The sequence below is a fragment of the Mixophyes fleayi genome, chromosome 2, assembly GCF_038048845.1.
Source record: "Mixophyes fleayi isolate aMixFle1 chromosome 2, aMixFle1.hap1, whole genome shotgun sequence".
NCBI lineage: Eukaryota > Metazoa > Chordata > Amphibia > Anura > Limnodynastidae > Mixophyes > Mixophyes fleayi.
The window spans coordinates 127,335,137-127,350,944 of record NC_134403.1 but is presented as its reverse complement, the minus strand read 5'-3'; the positions used below and the strand labels follow the sequence as shown (position 1 = coordinate 127,350,944).

Below are 15,808 nucleotides of genomic sequence, written 5' to 3'. Positions count from 1 at the left end.
ACCTTGACTCTCCAGTCACTTACAAAAAACTGAGGATCTCTCTGGAGAGGAGGGGTTAAGTAGGGGAGGAGTTCAAAGACTTAGCAGTTAAAGTGACAAGACTCCTGAGCCCACTACTATACCCCAATGTATCGCAGTGCCCCCCAATGGCAGGGAAGAGAAATACTTCTTTTGTGGTCAGCATAGAGTACATTCAGTTTAAGCTGTGGTTATGGCAGCTTGAATGTGAAAATAGACATGGTCAATCTCTATGTCAGCACACACCGACAATTCAATGAACATTGCTTATTGCATTAGTTTGTATTCAAGGAATTGACAGTTTGTGCTGACAACTCTTTACTTATACAGATTAATAACATCTAGTGTCACAACATGCAAGCTACGATGACTGCAGCTGGAGCACAGCTTATCATAGGCGTGCATCTCCCCTTAAAAAAATCAGCACAGAAAGTATGTTTGTTTTAAAAAAAGAAAAAATATCTCCCTGTAATATCTGATAGGTCTCTGTCTTACAAGGGGTATTGAGATTCATCATTAATAAACCACAAACACTATGTTATGGTAGGAAAGAAAAAAAACAATTACATATTTTAATTGTGATGTATGACTGTAACAATACATGAATAATGTAACAATAATGTAACAAACAATATAACAGACATCAATGACGAAATGACAGATCACAGGTTAACACACAGTATTTAAAAATGCTTCCATGCAAGACAAGTAGATATGTACAACAGTACAGGGTTGTAAGGTTCTTTGTCCAATTCTTACAGAAAGTAAAGAAGTCAGTACCTAAAAATACTCGTAAGGCAAGGAAAGACCTAACTACCTAAAGAGAAGACTAGCCTTTATCTACTTTGTAGGCTGAAAAAGCAATTACAAACATTGCACATTAGTAGTTTGGATTCATGTTGTATTTTCAACATTTAGTAGAAATTAAAGCCAAGTTTTGTTCTCAAGTGCGAACCCGCCCGCAAATCCTCCCAAAAAAGTTTCTGTAAATATTCAAAAGATGCCAAAGTGGCACATGCAGTATACATTAAATAGGAAATAAATTACGTAACATCAAATTTGTTCTATCAGTTTCTTAGCTCCCACAATGTAGCAAGTGCAATAAAAAGTACAGATTAAAGGGAAAAAAAACCTGTAGTAAACATTTTCTCAGGGATAATAATGCTGTGCACATTTCATATAAAGTGTGGTTGCACAAGAAGTTAATATTTTGCTTAACTCCTAGTCTGCACTTAATGAGTAGTAAAAATTATGTACCGTAGTGATGGGTAAACAGACACCCATTATGCTCTTTAGAAAAATGTACCATATTCATCAAGACCACATGTCCATTTCTTGTAAGAATGGCAGCAATGTTACTCCTAATCCTCATACACTGCTCCTACATCATGTGGGATTGCTACATGTGACCTCTCATTTGCTGCTGTTCCAACTTTCGTTTCAGCAGACTGTAGTTCTCCCTTGTTCCAGGGGCAGAGGGGTCAAGCTTCATGGAAATCTCATAGTGTTTTTTGGCCATGTCCAGATGTCCCCAGCGATGGTAAAGTACAGCTGAAACAGAAACAAGTCTCAGCACGTTTGCTCAGTCAACAATAACTTTTGTGAATATAAAAAGAGAGCATACAATGTACATAAAACGTCAATCCCTCCCATTCTTAAGCTTCCATCCCACTAGGTTGTGGAGTACAGTTAGGGGCAAGTGTATTCTTACATCTTTATAGTTCTCAAAAAGGGGAAAGAAAGTCATTTAAATGGAAAGCACTATCTATAATATATAGACCTAAAATATAGCTTTTTTAAATAAATGATTAAAAATACCCATTCATGACCAGAACACAGTTTCAAAACAGCGAAATATAAAAGATAGTAAAGCAGTATTGTTGATTATAAAGTTATAGAAATAAATGATTAAAACTAGTTCTGTGGCTGAGTTGTAACAATCATATTTTGTCTGTTATTATTTCTCCTCAATTGCACCGTTAGAGATTATAAAGTCACATTATTTTTATTTACCAAGAATCACTTCAGACCCTCTCACACACCAAACGTGCGACGTACATTTAGTTCAATTGTTTTTCAAGACAGACATCTGAGGAGTGTCAGAATCTCTTTTATCTATCCTATCACAGACAGCCAATCAGAACTTTCCATGCAAAACTTCTCATCTGGGATCAATCAATGAGAGGCTGTTTCTCTCACTTACTCCACTAGTCAAACTTTGTTTTGGTCATGAATGGGTATTTTTAAGCCTTTATTAAAAAATCCTATATTTTAGGTCTATATATTATAGATAGTGCTTTCCATTTAAATGACTTTCTTTCCACTTTTTTCCTTTTATGAGAATAAAAAAAAATATTCATGAGGATAGGCACCTTCCCTTAGGTAAAAATTATATGATGAATACAAATGTAACATTACTCTTATAGTAGGGAAGATACATCTATATGATTTTGGGGCTATACAAAACTTTGAATTAGACTGGTGTGGTATTTTTCCATTTTCTTTTCTTTCCCCCTTTGCACTATTAGAGTAATGTTTATAGGTCTGACAGATTGAATTTCATATTTAGATCTAAGGAAACATATTTATCCATCCAAATGTCTTTACAATCTTTCTGACCAACTTTGCAATTGTTTGGCATTAGTTAAAAGCTATGGGCCATCTCTTATCCTGCTAAGGTAGTAGGATATACTCCATTACACTGCTTTTTAACAAAAACAGTGATATTCAACACCACATTTTAAAACCATACTTTAAATATGAAAAATGCAATATATATTTTTGTGTAAAAGCTGAATTTTTATTTATTTCCTAAATAATAAAAAAGGTTAAAGTCATTGGCGTTTACTATTCAACCTTCTCTCTGCTGTTTGTATTTGTGCATATTTGATACACTGGCCCCGCCTCCAGCGACAAAATGATGATTTTGGAGTGGGGGTGGAGCCAAAATGACACGAATGGCGTAATTTTGCCTCCAGTCTGGCAGGAATGCGGAGGCTTGGCTGTTCTCCCGGGAGTCCTACTTGGAATTCGGGAGAGTGGCAAAGTATGATTAACACTGCAAATCAAATATAACTGTGGTAACCTCTAGCCTGTTTTGCTCTTCCCTTCCTCCTACAAAGCACATCCCCTAAGCTCTTAACAGACGTTCTATATCCCTCTACCCGGTGATGTTTAGTTTCATCAGGCAATGCCTTAGAAAAGACAGAACGGAAATAACATAATTCTGCAATATACAGACTTAATAGTTGACACTTTTGTATTTAAGGATGTTAGTCTTCCATAGTAAAATGCCAAATCAATTAATTTCAAAATTGCAAGTTGCATATAGAGGAGGCAGATACACTCACATCATGGTTTAGTGTTATCGTTTTACAATGTATATTCCTTTAACATGGTTTACATAGCATCCATAGATTCCAATCACAAAGAAAATTATACATAAATAAACACACACACACACATATATATATATATATATATATATACACACACACATTCACACATTATATCTAAATATATAATATAAAACCTGATCGAAATATAATGCTAATCATATCATCAACAACTCAAAAAATATAATTTGACCCAAACAGCATCAGGGATTTGTCACGTCCACTTCTTACACAGTACTGCTGCCTTTCATAAATGTTTTAACTCAGCGTGCCCTGAAAACTTTGACTGACTTCTGCTGGAAGAAAGAGCAGGCCTCAAAAGAGCGCTTACATTTTTTTTTTATCCTATTCATGCTGTTCCTAAACAAAGGGTCTGCACATGGCGGCATTTACAGTACTAACAGTCATCACCTCATAATGGAAATGCTTCACTCCAATAGGTAGGCCTTTTGTACACACTTATTTTTGATTGAAATTGATTTTACCCTTTTCAATTACTACACAGTGAGAATGGACTGTTAAACATATGCTTTCTGACGTTTCGTTCTTGACATTGTTTGATAATTAATTTTCCACTCCATCAATAGGAAAATATCTCACAGTGTACGTATCTACAGTGTGACAGTTTATTCGCTTTAAGAATTTAAATGGCTCTTACCCAAATTGCCGTGATAACTCGCAGACGAGGGGTTTGCTTTAATGGCTTTCAGGAACAAGCCTTCAGACTCCTGAAATAAAACAATAGAAAATCTGTACATTCTTGGAAGGCTAATGTACAATTTGTCAGAAAAATGTGTATAATAGACAAGTCTCAAAATAGTTCAAGTTCTTAACTGAATTATATCCATACTGCATGCATTTTTGCTTTGTCTTCTGATAAAGGTTCATTACAACATAAGGGGTGAATGCAATCTGCAAAGAAATAAGGGTCTGTATCTGTATATTGGCATGTATTAATCAATGGGTGCCAAGTAACAATGAAATAGCCACAAGACAACAAAAGAACAATGCCACCATGTGGCCAAAACGGCAGAAAGAAAAGTGAAGGTGAAATGGTTATAAGATGTATGGACAAAGCAAATCACAAATATTGAAATATATACATTAAAAATCAACAGCTGAACAAGGGAGTAGATTTGTATTGTTTAGTTTACTACGAATGCTTTGCCCATGAATTTATCTAATTGCGACAAACAGACCCCACATTATTTTCTTCTTCTAATCCACATCATAGTATTATTTCTGTCCATTTTGTTGTCTAAACGTATTTCAAGACTACAACGCCTACAGTTTATAACCTGCAGGTTAGAGACCAACGGCACAGATCAGCTTACAGCCACAGGTCAGTACTCATGGACATTCAGAGCGGATGATCAACTCAGACAAACCTTGTATTTCTGAGCCTTTCCCAGCACATTGGCTAAAGAAAATGTGATGGAGTGGTCATGTGGTAACAGTTTTAAGGCTTCCCTTCCAATAGCTTCAGCCTGAGCCAAATTCCCTAAGAAATAAGCACATATTAGACATGAAAACTGTGTGTACACACATAATACAAGACAAGAGCCCAAGATATACAATAAAACAGTCTTATGGACCTAATATTGTTTGTGCTGCATATGTGGGATGTAGAGAAGAGATGGGGCATAGAGTGCCTACAAGAGCCATAGATATAAATGATCTGCTCCTAGAAGACTGGGCAAATAAACGTTGTGTGTGCGTGCTATATCGCACATCAAATTCATACAAATACACACCTAGGTTCATAATTATTCACAGGGTGGTCAATGCCATTACACTAGGCACAAGAGAATGAAAGTAGACCATAGCAGGCTAACAACCCCAATGTAAGCCCCCCTAGACAAAAGCTGACCCCACGACCTGGGAAATTGCTGGTGATATTGGCCATTTGGCCCAATATCACGCATTTATAAACCTAAAATGAGCACATTGTATGTTAATAATTTGAAATTGGTCAGATTATTATCGGACCTGTGTGGACATGTGGTTGGGAGATTATATCCATTGGTCTGCATGTACAGTCATCTTACAACCACACTAACTGGCTGCATATTGTCCAATCTGTGTAGTCTGACTTGAAAACAATTATGTTGCTTGAGCTGAGCCTCGACCCATGTGATCAGCATTCAAAACTATATTCCTGCACAGAGACATCTATTGCTTTGTTTTACCACCTAGATACTTGCTTACCTGTATTATCAAGCAGTATGATCATGTTATTCCAAGCTAAACTGTGTTCTGGCTTCAGAAAGGTGGCATTTCTCCAGGCATTCAGTGCATCCATATGTCGATTTAAATCTGCATACTGCAACCAAATGGTGTTAAACTATATGACCAGGTATTGTAAGGCTTTTTGACAGGTAAAACACCTTTATTAGAATTGCTGTACAATGTAAAATACAGCGTACATTTTTTGTCTAGTATTGAAAAATCCAATTATACAACTTTCAGTTCCATCTATTTGTTTTCTTTCTTAGAACTTCATGCTTTTAGCCTAAAATCTGTTACATAAATTAACCAGATTATAGGTAGCACTTTAAATGAAAACAAGTGGCTTGTCCTTCAGTAGGAAAAGCCATAAATATGACCTATTTGGAACTGGGGGATCAGAATGAGTTTACAATCGGTGGGCCTTATTCACAAAGCGCAGTACAGGCATTGTGCAGTAATATGGCATGGTTTGCTGAGCAGAAGTTGCACCGGCTGATGGAAGGAGCTGTAGTGGACCAGTGTTCCTAGTTTTGTGCAGCAATGTTAAAATTCGATTTCATTTTGAATATCAACATAACTGAAATGACAGATAGGTCCACCCAGCAAAAGACTTGATTTTCACACCAGCACAGAACCTTTACACGTAGGATGGATGGAGAACTGCAATCTAGTAGGTCCTATACAAGGTTTCAGGAGAGATCCCAGCATGGAGGTATGAGAGGAGGATGGCACTAGCTCAAGAGATGAAGATAAAAGTGGACAATTCATTTACGTTTTCACAATATTGTAAAAAGTGATTCACTGCAATTTGGCAAATTGTGCAGTATACTGTATAGATATTTTACATTCAATATATATAGTATGTACTAGTATATAATGTATATATGTATTAGAAGCAGTGAAATAATGTGATTCCTATTTTTTCTACATGTTCGTAAAATAACTGACATCCAAATTAAATGTGATAATTCAATGAGCTGTCCAGTAATTATTAAAATATAATTTATTAAATATGACAAACATATAAACAAAACAAAATTATAGATAAGCATATAATGTAATAAGTGGCCACTCCAGTTGAAATACAACTTTATATAAATGATTTTGCAAAACATCCCTCTTTTAATTTCAATCTTAGTGATCTACCAATGCATTTTTAACAGCCTGAGGTTTCCCTCCAGCATCTATCAGGTGATTGGTGTGGTTTCTGGGGGATGGGCTAATATTTGAGGAGCTCTTGTCCTAGTGAAGAGAATGGATGAGGTTCAAGTCATCCCTATTTCTAAAAAGTATAGAAGTAGGTGTGTTGAGATTCTGACTGTATTGCATGAGTTTAGAGACAGGGTTGGATCAGGGATAACTTTGACATATGGCTACCATGATTCTGAAATGAAAAACAGGGACATGTTACCAGTTTATCCAGTCTATTCTACTTCACACTCTGGCTCCCTAGAGTGCCGAATAGGCTTAATAGGCCTGTGATCAGCTTAGCATTTATTGCATTATGTGCCATCTTTAAAATGACCTCACCCATACAACAGTAGTTACATAGCATATAAAATGTTTTAAGTTCATTTAAAAAGGAACTGTCCATTTTTGGAAACCCCTTATATGTAAGGGCAATGGATCATGCCACAGCTCAATTCACTGGGAGAACTCAATCCCTCCAGTTCTCTTCATTAAACCTCTACTAAAGAGACCCCATATTAATTATGCTAGCAGAGAGGCAAATCACAGTCACATTACACAGGCGGCACATGACCTTGTGTTACATTTGGGCTTGGTCACTAGAGTCCTGACTCTATTTACCAAGCCCACTATTTATTTCTAGATTTAATTTCTGTACAGGATTCCATTTCCACAAAACAAATATCTATGTTTGGTTTTAAACACAGCCAACTAGACAAATTCTGATCTTGTAATTTAAATTTGTTGTATGAGCCTATTTAGTTTGCTCCTACAAATATGGTTATGAGTTTTAGTAGGTGGGTTTAGGTTGATGCAATATTCTAGGTGTCACTTCATCTCTTTTACCTTATTCTGCCTGAGGACACCTGTTAGCACTAAAGGCCCATGCTAGTCCTTTCAGTGAAACAATGCACTTGAGAAACTGCTCTACTTGCCCTTCAAAATGCTGCTCCACTTGTGAATACTAAATAAAACTAGAAAGAAAAGGATTGGAAATGAGATGTTCAATGTGTTTGCAAAGCACACTTTATTTGTAGGTTGTATATCAGTAGGTTTCTGTGAACCAACAGCAGCTGAAGGAAAGTGTTCCAGGCTGCTCACAAAGGATAAACAATTAACTCACAGTTATAAAACCTACTGCTTTAATAGGAATGTACAAATAATGATTTGGAGAGCACTGTACTTTGATCTGTAATAACCACTATTCTGTATATAAAGTCCTGAGCTTGCAGTATTTCTGTAACTAATGGATGTTAATGCGATTAACTGGTAAACTTGCGTACTAGACATTGAAGTGAGATGGGCAGAATATCAAGTGTTCAACTGCCCTGTATAAAAATTAACAAGCTACTGGAATGTCTTAATTGGAAGAATTAATCCTTTTCCATCTAAACTTCCTCTTCCAACTGTAACACCTTTCTTCATTAGGTAAGTGCTAACTAAAGCTCAGAAGAATAAGCTCTGGATTTCATTACTATACAAAGGAGAGATTTTTCTATACCAGCCAACGAGCAGGGCATTGTGCAGTGATTATTACTGGCATGTATGGTTCAAGAAATGTGCTTTTATTTTAGCCATCCGTATAGTAACACATATATATGGTGAATATATATTACTATGGTGACTTTCTAAAAATCAACAGGAACAACAATCTTAAAATACCTTTTCAACTATAAAAAGGGGAAATTGAAGGAACTAGGAATAGTTGTTTCCTACACAACCAGGGTTGAATTGAGAAATCCATGAGGGGGTTGGGATGGATCGAATAGTCCAGCAATATGTATTTCATATTACTATAACATGTACATGATTCCAGACATAAAGGGGAAGGAATGGCAGATTGGATAGTGCTCAAGGAAATAAAATTCCTTGTTTAGTCCTTGTTTATTACTAATAAGCTAAATGTCCGCAGGCCAGTTAGGACCATTGAAAGCTTTCCTTTGGCCCAAGATACAGATGGAGCACTGTTATCTGAAAAGGCACATTGTGCGCACACTACTGGATCCAGTCACATGTACCACACTCATATACACAGCGCAAATACGTTGGTGGCGCCTCTATATTGATGATGATGACTGGTTGTTTATTGTCCATGCCAATCAAGTGCATGATAGTGTAGTAAGGATGTGATAGATACCTTCATTCTCGTCGGTGAAACCCTATAGTGTGTATTGCATCATTTTTTCATTTTTTCCATCTATCACAAAATAACATCCCAAAAGACTATTGATAAATAGAATATTATGTAATATATTTATTCTATAAATGCTTATTTGTACTCTATTTTGTGGAAAATGAAAAGTGAGAAGACATATTCTAGTATTAAAAACCCCCCAGCTCCTGCCACTGTTGATATTTATGAATGATACAAAAGGCTTATACACAACAGACTGCCAAATCTTACATAGTTATTTAGTATCGAAAAAGTAAGCTATAAGACCACATGGTGACAACGCAACAATGCAACAAATATTAAAAACATAAATTTTGGATTGTAAACAATTGTTAGACTGCTGGAGGAAACCTCGCCATAACACGACAACAATTTTTTAAATAGCATTTTTGGTCTATTTACCAAATAATTTGTTAATATATTAAAACTGCGACACATTATAAATCGGACCCGCACAATTCCGGGTGACCCTGCTTCTTTATCCTTAACAGAAAGCACCACACACCACCAACTGTCTCGTTTTCGTGGTGGGACAGTCCTGATTTTTCAGTAGATAACAGGACATGGAACATAAAACTGGGTTATGGTCACATTGTGGGCGTGACTTGCCAGGGTTCAGATAACCCCTGTGGAATTTTGAGAGGTGCTGTATTTTGATAGAGAAGAGTCGCTCGCCTTTGCTTACTGGTCACATAAAGTATAGGAATCAATCAATTCTATTCTTGTGAGAAACGCAAGCAGCAAAATCTTCTGTGTGATGCTGGTGGATGTGGACTGTTCTGTACACCCACACACATCAAGTGAATGCAACAGTAACATTTCACCTTTCAGAGACAGAGCATGCCTAAAAATAGAAATAGCAATTTTATTCGGAACAAGAGGACACTCACCAGCCGTCCCAGGTTGTAGTAACAGTCTGGATATTTCTTTCTGTATTTGATTGCCGTTAAGTAGCTTTTTTCAGCTTCTTCAAACCGTTTAAGGCTGTTCTGCACAATACCCAAGTTCATCCACGCAGCAGAAAAATCAGGTCTATAGTTGGAATATAAAATACAAAGATCAAATAAGGGACAGTCACCCGAATATACAGTACCAGAAGGAACATATGTATTTACCATCCATCTTTTCCTATTCACTTACTGGATTGCCACAGCTCGTGATAAGAGTTGCTCTGCTTCATGGAGTTCATCCTTCTCCTTCAGTATATTGCCAAGATTGTTCATTGCATGAACATATTTTGGATTTAACCTGGAAATTTCAAATATTACGTAAGAAATGTGGCTATAAACAATAAGACCTGGCTCACAGTATACAGAACTATCTAGATGTATGGATTGTTAAATGGACATCTTCGCTAATAAGTGGTTTATAGAATGTGCTCCTCACTTTTCTGTTACAGTTATCTCCCACTGTGCGATTCTTGTAAACATAGTGGAGTTGCTTACTGGTGTCACTTAATCTTAGAGTGAGCAGTAAAATTGAAATTTGCTGTGACAAAGCCCTGACATGATCAATGTAAAAAAAAAAAAAAAAAAAAAAGACTGATCAATTCTGCTCAGGATCTCAGACTGTTTTACATTAACTGTACCAACACACATAACGTTATGTTCTAGAAGGAACAGATGTGAAAATAAATAAATAAAAAATGAAGTAATGGAGTATACACATGCCATCACAGAGAATCCATCTAACATTACCTTACAGCCTCTCTGTAGTATTTAATGGCATCTGTTTGAAGGCCTTGATCTGCTAAATTTTTACCCACATTGTAGTGCACCTGTAAATTATAAGAAATATGTTACACACAGACTATATATATATATATATATATATATATATATATACATACACATACATATATACATGCATAAATACACATATATACTGACTCCAATTTGCAAAAAAGAAAAGAAACATTTTCAGACACTTCATATAAAAGAAAGATCAGACCTGAATCACAACTGTCTAAAGATCTGGTTGCTGACTACTGTTCTGCCAGTGTGCCATTACCAGATGGACGCACTGATAGGTCCCCGTAAATCTCAAATGTGGGTCACCAAGTTGGAAAATAAAAATCTGCACTCAGGATACAAACCAAGCCTGTCATATGTCTGCAGTTTTAGAGAAAAGGTTAAGATCTTAGTATAAATGCAAGTGTATAAAAAAATAAAGCACAGATCCCACTAATGTAAGGGCAGGTTTGTCAACATCATTGATTGTAGCTCTGCTCTCCTAGTGCTACGGAAAAGCCTAATGAAAAGCTAAGTGTTTTCCTGGTAAATGCTAGGCAACACTGTACTTTAAATGTTGACATTATGCAGCAGAGTATTTTGAAGTGTATAAAAAAATAAATATTTCCACATTTGTACCTTAAAACACTGAGAGGTTTTTGAGAGAGAACATCACATTTATTTAGCAGATATAATACAAACATAGACATGCTACCTTCATCACATGTGTGCATTGTTACTATGTCACAGTGGAGATATATTCACCCCACTCTGCATGTGGCCATACTACACAACAGAATACAATGACAATGGTTCTTTAGCTCCACTCATATACTATAAATTCTGTAAAAATGTGAATATACAAATGCAGCCTGGAACGCCATTCCGCATAACAGCAGCGGAAATTAAAATATTCTATCGTTGGAACCTAGCACATAGTGATTATTTGCATAGTGCAACAATTGTTATAAACAAGTATAGACTAAAAAGCAGTTTTGAATTCTACTTGCGATTACAAGGAGTTAATGTCTTATAATATTTAGCTATTAAAATGTTAGAAACAGTGGATGATTTTATAGAAAAAATAATTGTAATTTAAAAGATTTATGGACCCAATGACCTGAAGAAACACATTGTCAAGTGACAACTGGAAGGATCAGCACCAAGTTATTATATAATGTACTGACTTACTTTAGCGTTCAGAGGACACACAAAGAGTGCACTCTGGAAGAGAAGTTCCTCAGACTTCCACTGGTTACTGCGATAGACACAGCGCACTACGTTGATGCTCAGCAGCCCCAGTACAGCTGCAGTCCCAAGTTTCTTAAAATAAATAAACAGCAATTACAAAAAATAGTAATTAACTCAATGTAGAAGTGGCATGTTAGCAAATACAGCACCAAACAACACAAACATATTACATGCACACATATGTTGAAATGTTTCTGGAAACCACTCACAGCTTCAACTGGCACAGAACACAGAACACAATGTTGTACATACAGTAGTTAGATAACAAGAATATATTCATTTGGCTTGTAGGAAAAGACAAATAGTTCTGATCATTATAATGTTTTGACTAATGGCTGACCAGACACACCAAATTGTTACTACTGCCAAGTATGAATAATCTGTGGATGTTTGTAACTCCGCTATATTTTATTGCCTTTAAATAAATGTTTACTGCTCATCATTTGACAAACGAATCTTACTGAACCACTGACCTAAAGCATTAGTAGTAGTATGGTGCTCACACCATGTGTCCTAAATGTCAGATTACCATGGAACGTAAGTTAATAGATAAAGCATGGAAACCATCGACATTGTGTTAGTCATAATAAGAGACAATACTTCTACCTAGGCAGATCCTCTTTCCCAATGAAAAAGTCAAAGCTTAAGGTGAAGATAAAAGACAATGACAAGTAAGTATGTAGAAATTGGAGTAAGATGGATCAGCTATCTACCGTGTGTAGATGTGGTGAGTCTTTGTTGTAAATGAAGGTTAAACCCATACATCACCTCCTTTCACCCAGATAATAATAAAGGGAAATGGCCTCAATGGGTTTTTAATCGTCAAGTCAGCATTGTAAAACTCTGTTTACGTTTCATTTTGTGTATTTAAAATGCCTATTTTGTGTTTGTAAGGCCTCCGTAGTTGGTATAAATGATGCATGTTTAGCAGGGAACTTCCTGTGACCGGGGGGAAGAAAAGTGGCATTTCCACTCAAGTGTTAAAGTTACTGGGCCAACTCCTTCACAGGTCTAATCTGGCCATTGCCCCCTCTATTCTTCACTAGGCTAAGTGTGCTCAGACAGTACAGCCAAGTTAAAGCCAGGTCAGCATGGAACCCTAGGGGGAGAACAAGGTGATAAGCATAAACCAAGAGCCAATCCACTCCCAATAAGGTGAATCAATAGGAAGTCTGTCCAGGGCAAGCGGAGTCTGGTACCCAGAGAACCATATTGTGGAAATCCCAAGAGGTACAAGAACCCTAAAAGCCTGGGGAAGTCCTGTTCAGTCCTAGCTGGGATTTGGGTTCTCGCTGGACCAAGCAGATTTTCTTATAGTGTATATTTTGCAGGAACACAGGTGGTGTCTGTTCAAGGTCTCACTTGCCAGAGTGATCCCAACAAAAGCAGGGAAATAACTGATATGTGGTAGCAGACAAGTGTGGAGTTGTCGCAGCTAGAGGGTGTGTGCGTGTGTGGAGTTGTCGCAGCTAGAGGGTGTGTGTGTGTGTGGAGTTGTCGCAGCTAGAGGGTGTGTGTGTGTAGAGTTGTTGCAGCTAGAGGGTGTGTGTGTGAGTGTTTTGAAGCCAGTTTGAGTTTAGTGAATATTTTGTAACATTGATGGTGCATCACTTGCAGTCTTAACAAACACTTGTTTAGTTAGTTTATCTTTGCATGTGTTCCTACACGCATCAAGGTATTTAGCTTCCCTGTTCCTTAGTCCATCAACAGAGGTCTATCTTCGTTGGGTAGTCATTCAGGAAAAGATGAAGGGACATTTGCAGACTGAAATTCTGGTACAATCTGTTTCCCTGGCTATTGTCACAGTGGAGAGGACAGATCATGTGCATAAAGTTTCCCACAGAGATCCAGCATCAATGGCAAAATGGTTCATTGTGGCTGCTCATATGGAAACTTTTCTTTGGTATGTAATAAATTTAAGATTCTTACCTTTTTCCTGAATTGTCTACAGATTTTACTGTAGCCATAAGTCAGTAACATGCAGTAACCTACACTAGGTAGGTACAGGACCCTCTCAGCAATAACAAAGCCAACTCGGAAGAACAAGTTACTTGCAGGAAGATAAGGGATTGTGAGAAATCCTAATCCCATGGTGAGGATTCTGTTTAGAAAATGAAAAATATATATCTTAGGAACCAGAGCACAGAAATTGCTTTAGGCATTATACATTATGTATGTGCAGTATAGATAAGACCAAACTTACCTTTTATGATGCCCCACTGAAATCATTGTAAACTTCTTTAAATACTATAAAGGTGAAAGTACAGGGATGTGGTCTGGATTGGGCGCACTTCTTAATGAAAAAAACATATATATATATATAGATCTCTATATATATTTATCCTATATGTATGTGTATATATATATATATATATATATATATATATATATATATATATATATATATATATATACATAACAATTCACATCAGGATAACAATTCGCATTAGAAGCTAATAAAACAGTTTCTATGAGCTTGCATGTTCCTCCTTGAGACACAGGAAGACTAGAATGGGGAAAGGGAACGTATCATTCATAGAGAAATGGGAGAGCTCTGGAAAATGTATTCCCTTGAGGCAGTTGACAGCGTGTTAATGAAGCTTTCCCAGGAGTCAAAGAATTTTTAAATATGTATTTCTTTGTGAAGGGATGCCTCCAACCAGTCAATCCACATAATGAAAAACATTGCCTCCTTATAAAGTTCAAGTGTGAGGGAGAACTCTGGATCCACATGTGGAGAACGCACTTTTTGGCTGCTGCTGAAAGCGCAACTATCATTTTTTTGCTCCTTCACACTTTGAGGTTAGATTCCCAAGATAGCCCATTCAGGTTTAAAAGGGTAGATAATTTACCAATTTCACCATAGCGAATCTCTACACATGGATCCAGAAGCCCTTGGGGTAGAAGCAATTAAATAAATCAGACTGAGGCTCGTCGCATTTAGGGCTCATCGTAGATATATCATAGGTCTCTCTGAAGAGACCTTTGATATATCTACGATGAGGAGATTCATAGCCTCTGTGAAAAATGTTAAGAAACATTTTGACATATGTGGAAGCGGAGAGCAGTTTAATGGATGTGCTAAGGGTTTTGAGTAGTATGTCAATGTTTAGTTCAGGGAAGTATGACAACCACTGACTAAAGCCAGTCTTGCTTGTAGTATGGTGTAAAAGGTCTCTCAGAAAATTGCAATGTAAGGAGATCGCACTCTTCTGAGGGGGTTTAGATGTTAAAAGGCTATCTAAGGGATTATCCCAATATATCTCAGAAAAGAGCAATGTAATACTTTTGGGAAAACGTTGGGCCTGGATAAAAGCTAAGCCGAAGGGGCCTATGACTTGAAACAACTCAGTTGCCCAAGTGTACCAAAGTGGTTTTTTAGATGTTTTATCTAGTAATTGGCCGACTGACCATAAAGACCTCCCACATACTTAATGGATGAGTTGCCATTTTGGAATTCTGAGTTTTCTACAAAGAGTAAATGAATGGACTTGTATGGGTTTAGCTGGAACTTACGTTTTAAAATGCACCACATTTTCCAGACAGAAACAAAAAGGGGATTATGTGGAATACATACACTGTAATTTCCCCTGGATAAAAGAGACAAGCAGGCATGTACTGTCAACACTTTTCTTTCACAAGGGAGAATACGTAAGACAGGACCAAATGCACAACCAAGGCTTCCAAAGGTTAATAAACAAAATACTAATGAATAATTCTGCTTCCTTTAAGATTGGTCCTTCTCCAACTCTACCCACCAATCTTCCCGGCTCACCACCGTTATGTCACGGGACACATATTAATTGCTGCTAGAGTGGACATCG

General features: G+C 36.9%; 1 protein-coding gene across 3 annotated transcripts in view; it reads right to left on the bottom strand.

Moving 5' to 3' along the window:
- Positions 1-556: 556 nt before the first annotated feature.
- TMTC4 (transmembrane O-mannosyltransferase targeting cadherins 4) overlaps positions 557-15,808 on the bottom strand; it is a 44,400-nt gene continuing 29,148 nt past the window's right edge. For 2 of the 3 annotated variants that reach the window (XM_075199959.1, XM_075199958.1), the window contains exons 10-18: positions 13,914-14,085; positions 11,925-12,056; positions 10,701-10,780; positions 10,144-10,251; positions 9,894-10,035; positions 5,622-5,736; positions 4,802-4,914; positions 4,072-4,141; positions 557-1,569 (exon numbers count right to left, since the gene is read on the bottom strand). In XM_075199959.1, the coding sequence (XP_075056060.1) occupies positions 1,418-1,569; positions 4,072-4,141; positions 4,802-4,914; positions 5,622-5,736; positions 9,894-10,035; positions 10,144-10,251; positions 10,701-10,780; positions 11,925-12,056; positions 13,914-14,085 (1,084 nt within the window). In that variant the 3' untranslated portion in view covers positions 557-1,417. The other variant, XM_075199960.1, reaches the window with a different exon arrangement.